Here is an 11,323-nt window from a genome sequence, read left to right as displayed (position 1 = left end):
TTCAAGACCTTAAAACATACCAATTCATGCATGAAACAATCAATTCAATATACCATAAATTCATCCAAACAATATGCCCTCAAGGCACCTCAATTTCATTCAACCAAATATTATTTAAACATGTCAAAAACCTATCAAAATCAAGCATCATAACTCACTATATACTAAACTACTACACACCATGTATTTGAAGTATTCAAGCACCAATACTTGCACCAAAAAGATTTATACATCAACTATATATATGTGGTCCAAGAGGTTTACCTAGTTATGCACACAAGTTCAAATGCCTTTCACTAGCAACAAGCATAAACATATCAACTTTTAATATTTACATCTTCACAAAAATATCATAATACTAGAGACCTTCCCTAATACATGTCACTTTAACCAATTACAACAAGAACCAAAATGACTACCGAGATGATGATGATAGTGTGTGAGCTTTCGAGTTGATCCAATCAAAGCAACGATTCCAAAAGTGCTACAAAAATAAATCAAACTAATAAGCACAAGAGGGCTTAGTAAGTTCGATAATGGATTCATTGGTTATCAATAACAAAAGTTTAATTTGATGTAAACTTTCAATACATCAGCACAAGCCTGCAATGTACAAAGCCTAAATAACACCGACACAAAGCCTGCTAGGTGCAGAGCCCGAATAATACTGTCACAAAGCCTGCTAGGCACAGAGCCCGAATAACACCTACACGAAGCCTGCTAGGCACAAAGCCTGAATAACATTATGTTTCTATTTCTTTGAACATAGTTAAATGGAATTCAAAGGCTATTCACTAATGAAATATTATGAAATGTTCAATACAAATAAAAATAAACATATAACGAACTTACGAGACTAGATCGTAGTAGTTGTAAAGCACATGAACTATTCTGAAAATTTTCCTTTCCCACGATCTTCAACTCGTTCGTGATCTAAAACAATAATTTCATTCAATTGAGTACTTCTAAACATTAATTTAATCCAAAAATTCATTTTATTCAAAATTACCAATATGCCCCTAACATTTTAACTTTTCACAATTTAGTCCTTAAACTCATAAATTAAAATCTAAGCATTTTCATCTTTTTCTCAAACTAGCTGATTTATTTAGCGATCTATATCACTCCATACAATTCATTTTTTCACAAATTTACTATGGAATTTCACTACTTTTACAAATAAGTCCCTAAATAACATTTTCATAAAAAATTACTTTACAAAACTTGTTTATTTGATAATAAGGAGCCATAATATTCTATTAAACTTCAAGGGTCATGCAAGAAAATTCATGGAAAGTCCCACTACTTTTAATATTTTTACAAATTAACCTTCGGGCTAGCTAAACTAAGCTAAAACAATTTCGAAAACATAAAAATCATTAAAAACGGAACACAAAATTGTACCATGCTTTCAACAATGGTGGTTTTGGCCAAAAAAAATAGGAAGATGACAACCTTGTTTCTATTTTTTTTACTTAATTTCATTTTAATTATCCATTTACCATTTTAACCTTAAAAAGTCATCTAAATTTCACTTAAACCAAATCCATAAACATCCATTAACCCATTTCTTGGAATAATTTCCATTCAAGTCCCTTAGTTTACGATTTCATGTCTATTTGATCCTTTTTACTAATAGAACTCAACTTTTATCCTTTTTTCGATTTAGTCCTTTTTACTCAACTAACTACCTAAACATTAAATTTTCTATACGAAATTTTATTACGACCTAAATAAAATCTCGCAAACACTAAAATAATATTAATATCATAAATTACTTATAAAAAATGTGGTCCCAAAACTAATGTATCGATATAACTGTAAACGGGATGTTACAACAACGATGGGGGAGACAACGGTAAGGGGAAAAAGAATGGCGAGACCCAAAAAGCTAAGCAAGACAGGCTATGGGAAAGGAACGACTTGATACGTTGCTACATTTGTCAACGCCCGTACATGGCAAGAAATTGTCTAAAGTGAGTCTAGTTTTCAATTGTCGAGCAGAGTGATGAGTAGAAATAAGCAACAAAGAATCTTGGTTCAATACTTAGGGGTGCTGAAAACAAGATGAGTCATGGGCTGATGTTTGTGAAAATCATGATGGTTGGCAGATGATTGAATACGCTTGTTGACACGAGTGCGTCTAATTTGTTCATGTCTGAAGAGACTGCTCATAAATTTGGTCTAAAGATCTAAAATGAATCGGATTGGATCAAGATAATAAACTTGGTCTAAATATCCAATCAAGGGAATTTCAAATGGAGTGGATCTCCAACTTGGCAATTGGACTGGTAAGAAAACCATTAAAGTAATACCACTTGATGACTATGGTTTTGTGGTTGGACTAAGTTTTCTTGATCGGGTTTATGCGTCTATTTTTCGTTTTGGAAATTACATGGTGATTTCAGATCCGAACCATCAATGTATTGTAAGAATGAAAATAAAAGGAAGCTTGAAGGGAAAAATATTATCGGTGATCTAATTTTCTAGAGGAGTATGTAGAGATGAAGTCTCCTATTTAGCCACCTTGAAGGTCGAGGAAGTCCTTAGGTCTATTGGTGAAAGTCCACAAGAAGTGGGTCAGTTACTTCAATCTTTTCAGGATGTGATGCTAGCAAAGTTACCCAAAAAGTTGCTGCCTAAAAGGGAGGTGGATCACAAGATCAAGTTGTTGCCCAATTCTGAGCGACCAACTAAAGCCCTATATCAGATGTCTCCACATGAATTGGAAGAGTTGCAGAAGTAGTTAAAGGATCTTTTAGATTTCGAGTTCATGAGACCATTTAAAGCCCTATTTGGGGTGCCGATGTTGTTTCAAAAGCAACATGATGGATCATTAAGGTTGTGCAATGATTATCAGGCGTTAAACAATATCACTATGAAGAATATGTATCCTAGTCCCCTTATTGTAGATTTGTTTGATTAGCATGGTAGTGCACGATGGTTTACCAAGTTAGATTTAAGATAAGGGTACCATCAAGTTCTAATAGCCGATGGGGACGAGTCAAAGACAGCTTTTGTGACATGATATGGTTCGTATGAGTTCTTTGTGATACCTTTCAGACTCACGAACGCTCCAGCTACATTCTGCGCCTTAATGAATAAGGTACTTCAACCTTTCTTAGATTGTTTAGTGGTTGTTTACCTTGATGATATTGTGATGTACAGTAAGTTGCTCAAGGAGCATATAGGACATTTGAGAGGGGTGTTCCAAACCTTGCAGGAAAATATGTTGTACGTCAAAGAGGAGAAGTATTCATTTTTCCAATGAGAGGTAACATTTATAGGCCACATTGTGGAAGGTGGCAAGATCCGGATGGACGAGAGCAAGATTCGGGTCATTGTTGATTGGGAAGAACCAACCAAGGTGATAGAGTTGCAGTCCTTCCTTGGGTTGGCAAACTATTATCGACGCTTCATCAAAGGCTACTCTAAAATTACTGCAGCTTTGATGGACTTGTTAAAGAAGGGTAAGGTGTGGGATTGGGATCCTCAATGTGAGAAAGTATTTAATCAAATGAAGGAAATGATGACGAGGGAGCCCGTATTTACTTTGCCAAATTATTCAAAGTTGTATGAGGTACACACGGATGCATCAGATTATGCTATTGGAGGAGTACTGATGCAAGATTGGCATCCAATTACAACGGAAAATAAATTTAAGGAAAACCAAAGTTTTAAAATTTTTTTCCAAAACAAGGTATTGGTTGTGATATCTAAAGTAATAAATACTTAATCAAAATTGTACCTTTTCGATTTATCTAGGATGAACGTTTCGACTAGTAGTCTTCTCCGCTATCCTCAAGCTCACGTTTACTGAGTGTGGGCTCGTTTTAAATCAGAAAATTTTTCACAAAAATTACCAGTGGGGTAATTTTGCAATTTCTTTAAACTTTTTGGTCAAGTTGTAAATCAGAAAAATATCTTTAGAAATTTTTTGGAATAATCTCTTCAGAGAATTTTCTCTCTACAACTTTCTCTTGAATTCAAGTATATGTAAATAATGATCTAATGCTCTTTTTATATATTGAGAGTTTAGTGAGTTTAGAGAGTTCAATTATGATTAAACTTAATCAGTTTAATATTAAATTAATATAATATTTATCAAGATAAATATTATATTAAATTTAATATTAAATCTTATTAAAATAATAGAATTTTTATCTACAAGATAAACATTAAATTAAATTTAATATTAAACTATTAAACTATTATTATTTTTGAAATAGTTAATCAAATCAAATTCTTTGGTGGAGTCCTAATAGGAGTGTAACTCTTCCATTACTCAATCACTGATGACCAACCGTCACCGACCACCGTGACGCCATCTTTGCAGTCACTGACACCGCCGTGCCTGGTGATGTAAGTGTGTCACTCTTACAGCACCCCAAGTCGGTTCGGTTACTACCAGTTCGATCCGAGTCAATGACGACCCGACCCGACCAGTCTAGTCTAACCATCGGTTGGACCGTCAACTTGGTTCTACATACCGGGCCAAGTTCAACCAGTTTTGGGGTATTGGTCTCAGTTTTGGGCTCCTAGGTCTAATTTATGATCTTATTTCCAATTTTCAAGTTCAATTACCCATTGGGCCAATTTTTTTACTTGAAATTTAATTTTGAAAAATATCATATTAATTTTAATTGATTTGATTAATTTAATTTTACTTGATCAAAATTAATTTTTCCAAAAATCACTTAGATTTTCTAAATTAATTTTTCAAGAAAATTCTTTAATCAAATTTCTAGTTGAACAATTCTTACAACCACCTAATTTAATTCCACATCAAATAAATTGACTTAATTAAATTATTCCCAAAGTTGTAGAATTTAATTCTGATTCAAATGCAGTCCGATTGAGCTTTTATTGAGCTAGCAAATGGACCATTCGGACATATACAATTAGGCTCTAGTGGTTGCAATTATGTCCAGAAGCATCATTCCAATAATTTACAATTACTTAATCATGGAGTCAGTCCACAAGTAGCACCATGATTGGAAACTCTTTATTGTATACTCTTTACGAAAGCAATTCATCCAACTACTTTGTCCAATAACCTCATTATGTGTGTGTTACCCTTATATAATATCCCTGATTCCTTTGAGTTAAATTCTTTCACTTTCTACAATCCTATTTTATCTCATTGTCACCATTGTATCTTCTTAATGATTAATATGATTATTATCAATAAATGACTGTGATAAATTCAACCCATGGCCACGTTTCATATTTATCAATCCATACAATGTTAATGAGATGATATCATTAACTCTTTAATTGAGCTATGAATTCCACTTTTGCTAGTAAAGTCATGCCATACACAAGTTATGTACCTAACATACCAGCTATGGGCTCGATCATCTTTAGAGCATAAGCATCCACTTATATCAAAGCACATGAGTTGCATATGCATGGTCAGTGACTAACTCATGATTTAGGTAAATCACACCATGAACTTCACAAGTGAATTAATTCACAAACAAATTCAGAATTAAGTCATCTCGGGTCCAATCCAATGTATCATTCTACCAGTGAATACATCTATGTCTCTACTTGTGGAGTCAACTGCTCTGATAGCCAAGACTAACTATCTCCCCGATTGGAATTGTAGACGACATAATAATCCTTCTCAGTATTTGAATCAAATACTCACTTTGATTCTTTTACGAGATTATAGACTTATTTAGATTATCTACTGAAGTAAGTTGTCTTTCTTGTAATGTAAATGTTCTTTACAATGTCACTTATCTTCAGTTTAAACTTTAGACAATCAATGAACTAATATTTGTTTGTTACAATTTTGCTATGCATGTAAAATATAAAAGACAGAAAATACAAAAGACACAATAGTGAAATGTGAAATTAACTTTATTTATTTATTCATCGTTTAAATAAATAGAAAACAGTTATATGTTTACTACAATATGGTCACATTTCCCAATAGTGTCCTGTTGAGGAGGCAGCTCGTTTGTTCCTTGGACATGTGGTGAAATATTAGGGACTGCCACAGTCTATCATTAGTGATTGAGAAAGGCAATTTGGAAGCCGGTTCTAGACAGAGTTGTTCAAGTTGATGGGCTCAGACTTGAATTTTTCCACTAGCATTCATCCACAAAACAATGGGCAGACCGAACAAATGAATGCATTGTTGGAGGCATACATTCGTACTATGAGTGCGACACAGAAGGACTAGCCAAAGTCGTTGGATATGGCCCAATTTTATTATAATTTGTAGCGAAGTGGGGCCACAAATCAAAGCCCATTTGAGATAGTGATGGGCCAACAGTCACTCACAACCAACGCTATTGCGACCCGTTATAGAGGACCAAATCCATTAGCTTATAGATTTGTAAAAGAGTGGCATGAATAGAATGATTTAGCTAGAGCTTGCCTACACAAATGGAGTAAGCACAACAAGAAATGGGTTGATCAGAGTCGTAGGGATGTGGAATTTCAGGTTGGTGATTCTGTCCTTGTGAAATTACACTTGATATTTTGTCACAATAGCTTGCACAAGGGGCTTGTGTAATGGTATAAGGGACCTTTTCAAGTGGTGAAAAGAGTAGACAATGTGGGCTACAAACTTGAGTTGCCAGCAAAACACAAGGTTCATCTAGTGTTCCATGTCAGTATGCTTAAACCATTCCATGAAGATCCAAATCGAAGTGAGTCCAAAAGAGCACCAATATGGATAAAGGTCTCCTATGATCGTGAAGTTGAAAGTATCATGGAAAACTGTGTGATCAGATAGAAGTACTATAGGCGTAGGCATAAGTACTTAGTATGATGGAAAGAGCTTCCCAATAGTGAAGTATGTATAGAACCTGCCGAGGTCTTATGGCAGTTCCAAGACAAGATAGACCGGTTCAACTTGGAGGACGTAGCGAAGGCGTCGCTAGAACAGATGGGGGAGAATGTCATGGGTTATGCATGTGAGCCCGTAACCATGACACATTTGAGTGATCCATCATGTTCGAGGGAGGTCATTTGGCTCAATTGAACTAGCCCGTAGTTTAAAGAGATTAAAAGCCTATCTACAAAGCTTGGTAAATATGAAACGTAATCTTCGAAGATATGCAATCTTAGATATGATATGTAATCATAGAATATATGATTCTGTAATCTTAGAGATTTGATTTTGTAGATAGCCTTTAATCTTAGCCGTTGATGTACTTTGATTTATAACGTTGAAATTGGGGAGGATCAACTATAAATAGAGGCCTCTCTCCTCATTGTAAACCACTCCAATTTTGAGTAATAGAATTCTTCAGAGCATTCACTCAAACTTTATCTCTTGTGTTCTTAGCTTTTCTGTGGCTTTGTTCTTATACTTCAAGTTCATTCATCTTTGATTTACTTCCATTTGCGTTGGTGCCTTGGAGGAATTCTAGTTAAATCCTCAATTATTGGGAGTTAAACTAACTTAGGTGTTTTTGAAGCGAAGAATTTGCCTAAGGTCGCACGGATTGTGAGACTAAAGTTCTAGCCCTGTGACACATTCATGATGATGCTTACGCAATTTAATTTATTAATTTATGTTTGCAAAGTTTGGTCTAGTAAAAAATTTATCACAAATTCTTAGTATAAGTTATGGTTTAAATTTAATCAATCTTTAAATTGTTTTATCTTCACTTCCATATATTCATAATGAATATTCTCACCAAATAAAACTTTTCACTTAGAAGTTTATTATCAACGGTTAAAATAGTACCGAAATTAAATCTGAACTAAATGAAACGAAACCGACTGAAGGATTGTACTACAAATATTAATGAGATGAATTGGATCAATATCCTTACTTTACTTTTTTGTATTGTATATAATTGATAAGATAATTCTCAAATTTATATATGAACTTTGATCTGATGTGCAATTTGACGCATGAACTTTGATTTAGTGCAATTATACACATGGAACTTTGGGTGTGGTTCAAATATATACATGGGACTTTAATTTTGATTCAATTGCATACATTTAAAGGAATAAATACATTATTTTATTTTTTATATTAAATATATATTTATTTATAGTACAATATGTATACTTAAAATGATACTATATCGGTAATTGTGTTTGTAATTTATAAAATTGAATTAAATTAATATTTTATGTGTAAAATTACACAAAATCATAATTCATGTATAGTATTACATATTAAACCAAAATTCATATTTAGTTTTGAGATTCATCTTTATATATCGTATTTGCACTAAAAATGTTTCTCCCAATCAACCAAATTTGTGCACTCTTTCATCTCTATCTCCAAGGTCCATAGAGCCTTCATGATATAAAGTTTAATAACATGTCTCAATAATGTTTTGAAGTATCAGTCCCGATTTTTTTTGATACAATGGCTAGAATTATTTAAAATCTCTTCCCAACTCTTAAATAAAAAAATAAACAAGTTTTAGGACGTTTATACTCATATTCTCCTAAATTGAAAACAATATTAATACCAAACATAATAATCGTAGAATTAATTTCAATTATAACCGAACAGAGAATTGGTGAACATAAAATAAATTAAAAAAATATTAGCTAGTACTTACGCAGTATTTTGGACAAATAAGTTACACTGAACAGCCCTTGCTTTAAGGTTAAGAGAGTGAAACCTTAGGCAACAAGGCAGTTGAAATAATTTAATATGAGCAAACTTGCGACCAATCAATTATATATGCTTGTTCATGTATACACGGAAAGACACGAGTAAATACCCCAATCAGGCACTCCATCCAAATATAATTATAAAATTATAATTAGACAAAAAAAAGCTAACGCTAAATACAATATATGAAGCAATCAGTGCCAATTTTTTAATTTGAAATATATATCGTATGGGATACTTCGTTTTTCTTGATTGATGCATGTAAAACGAAGTGTTGTCCCTCACGTGTTTTGTTCTTATATATATATATATATATATATGGGTGAATTAGTCTATACTTGATATAAAGCTGAATTCTAATCTTCTCGAAACATGGCTTTGAGATGGTTTCTGCATTCAGCATGTCATGTTCTGGGGTACCAACATGAGCCTGATGACATGCAGTATTTCAAGAACATGGCAGGTGAACAAAGTGGAGGAGCGACTCAGAGCTCAAAGGTGCCTTCCAATGGTGAGATGACGGTGGTGAAAGCGAAAATACATCTGGGTTCAGGGTTTCAAATGCCACTGCATTATCCTCGTTATACGAAAGCGGATTACGAGAAAATGGAGGACTGGAAAGTGGACATGCTTCTCAGAGAATATGGACTAAGTTTGGAGGGCAACCTTAGCCTTGATGAGAAGAGAGCATATGCAATGGGCACATTCTTGTGGCCTCATCAGTATTGATCCATCTTCTAATCATCATCGTGCCTTAATCAAGCTGCTAGCTAATATCATATGCATACAGTTAATAACTTTTAGCACTATATAATTAAATATAGTACATATATATGGTGTGTGGTACTTTGTAGTAAGATGGTTGGAATCTAGTTTTGTTTAATGGAGTCCCTAATAAGGTTTCTCGAGTTCTCTATAGTTTTCAGCGTAATTAATTCGGATGGTCTCTCACACTATCGCACAGATGAACTAATTAAATATCATTACAAGACAATTAATGTTAATCCAGCCTTATGATATTTGTATTTTTATCATGCATGCCAGCTGGTTTTAGAATGTTCGAACATACACACACGTATGAAAACATGTCTTATAAGAATGTCCAATTAAAACTTCAAGATACACCATGGTAGTGGATATGCATGTACCCATAAGTGGGCATTTGGTAGAGCCTAGAAGCTTCATTGAAAGAAAGCGTATCCATTTATACTTATATAATTACACCATTTTTTATTTCAACTACTGTTGATGCCTTTTTGCATGTCATATGCCGGTGCTATAACTTTGGTACAATAAATATGCCTATTTTTGGAATTTCATCATTGCCATACCAAATCTAGGAGTAGTATAAAAAGGAGAGAACCTTATTATTCACTCCAAAAAATATATATAAAAAATCGACCCAAATTAAACGTAAGTGTTCAATTCTCCAAAAGTATCATTATGGATGAAAGGGAGGAGCATGCGGAGAAGAAGGTTGAAGCTGTAGGCAAATACCACTTCCTTAGAAACACATTGCAGATTGTTGTATGGGTTGCTTTTTTATCGGTTTTCCTTTGCCATTCTTCAGGCATGGCCTACTCTTTGTTTCCTCATTCCTTCAATGTTTATTTCTCCACTTTCCTTTTCTCCTCCTTCACCCACACAGTTGAGAGGAAGTACATGTTCCTCATTTGCAACGGAATACTAGCATTCGTCGCCAAAAGCTCCGTGTGTAGCCGCTCAGAGTCTGATAATAATCGCTACCTGGCCTTGGAGATATCCACCCCACCAACACAAACGAAACCTTCAGTCACCGATGAGGTGGGTGCTGCTGAATATGACCAACATGTACCTCTGGACGTAGCTGAAGCAGAAGAAACAGAAGATGCTCATGAAAATGAAGCTGAAGAGCAAGCAGAGCATGAGACCGAGTCTTCGGTTAAAGAAGAAGAAGAAGAAAGTGAAGGTTCAGTGATAGTGGAAGATGCGGATGGTGAGGGATACAAAGAAAGAGAAAAAGGGTGGTGGGGGAAACAAGAAGAGCGAGGAGGAGGTGTAGGAGCAAAGGAAGAGTTGCCAATAAGCATGAGCACGGAGGAGTTGAACAGAAAAATTGAAGAGTTCATAAGGAAAATGAAAGAAGAAATCAGGATCGAAGCCCAACAACAAATGATTGCATCTAATTAAATATTTATAAAGCAAGTCATATAATAAAAATATATATTGTAAATCCTCTTATTACGTTGCATATGTAGTTTCCCAGACTTTATGGTGTCCCTCTCCATGCAAATTATTAATGTTCTATTTAGAGCTTGTTTCCATTTCTCTCTCGCTCTCTATTTTCTTTCTTTTTGTTTCTGATGGCATTGCACCAATACTGCAAATTGTGAAGTTCAGAAAGCTAAATAATTATTATCCTCTCAAGTTAGATGAGAATCATTAAAGGGAAGAAACAGAAGGTCCAGAACTGTATGTTAGAAAGATAAATACTAAAGCATTGCGGAGCTTAGTGGAAAATGCTAGAATGGACTAGCCAGGAGATGTACTTTGCTTCCTATATTTAAAATCCGACACGTCATACTATTAAGTTTATTTAATACTGTTAAAAATTCTGTTACTAATATGATATAGAGAAAGTGTTCTATAAAATTATGATTTTATATTATCTTTATTCTTTCCTTTTTTTTTAATAAAAGAACGATAAGTTATATTTTTCTATTCAACTTTTTTCTTAAA

At 34.0% G+C, this 11,323-nt stretch overlaps 2 protein-coding genes across 2 annotated transcripts; both read left to right on the top strand.

Annotated features, from left to right (window-relative positions):
* Positions 1–8,865: 8,865 nt before the first annotated feature.
* On the top strand, positions 8,866–9,517 carry LOC108459918 (uncharacterized). The gene has a single exon (XM_017759317.2). It carries the CDS (start codon positions 8,978–8,980, stop codon positions 9,332–9,334), a length of 357 nt encoding a protein of 118 aa, XP_017614806.1. The 5' UTR covers positions 8,866–8,977; the 3' UTR covers positions 9,335–9,517.
* A 185-nt stretch (positions 9,518–9,702) lies between these two features.
* On the top strand, positions 9,703–11,045 carry LOC108459829 (uncharacterized). Its single transcript, XM_017759227.2, has one exon. It carries the CDS (start codon positions 10,049–10,051, stop codon positions 10,772–10,774), a length of 726 nt encoding a protein of 241 aa, XP_017614716.1. The 5' UTR covers positions 9,703–10,048; the 3' UTR covers positions 10,775–11,045.
* The last annotated feature ends 278 nt before the right edge of the window (positions 11,046–11,323 follow it).

Source organism: Gossypium arboreum, chromosome 6 (assembly GCF_025698485.1).
Source record: "Gossypium arboreum isolate Shixiya-1 chromosome 6, ASM2569848v2, whole genome shotgun sequence".
Taxonomy (NCBI): Eukaryota; Viridiplantae; Streptophyta; class Magnoliopsida; order Malvales; family Malvaceae; genus Gossypium; species Gossypium arboreum.
Note: the sequence above shows the minus strand (reverse complement) of the source record. Positions and strands in the feature narration are given on the sequence as shown.

Excerpts from the sequence above, each read along its gene's own strand:
- LOC108459918 (XM_017759317.2), top strand. The coding sequence starts at position 8,978 with ATGGCTTTGAGATGGTTTCTGCATTCAGCATGTCATGTTCTGGGGTAC.
- LOC108459829 (XM_017759227.2), top strand. The coding sequence starts at position 10,049 with ATGGATGAAAGGGAGGAGCATGCGGAGAAGAAGGTTGAAGCTGTAGGC.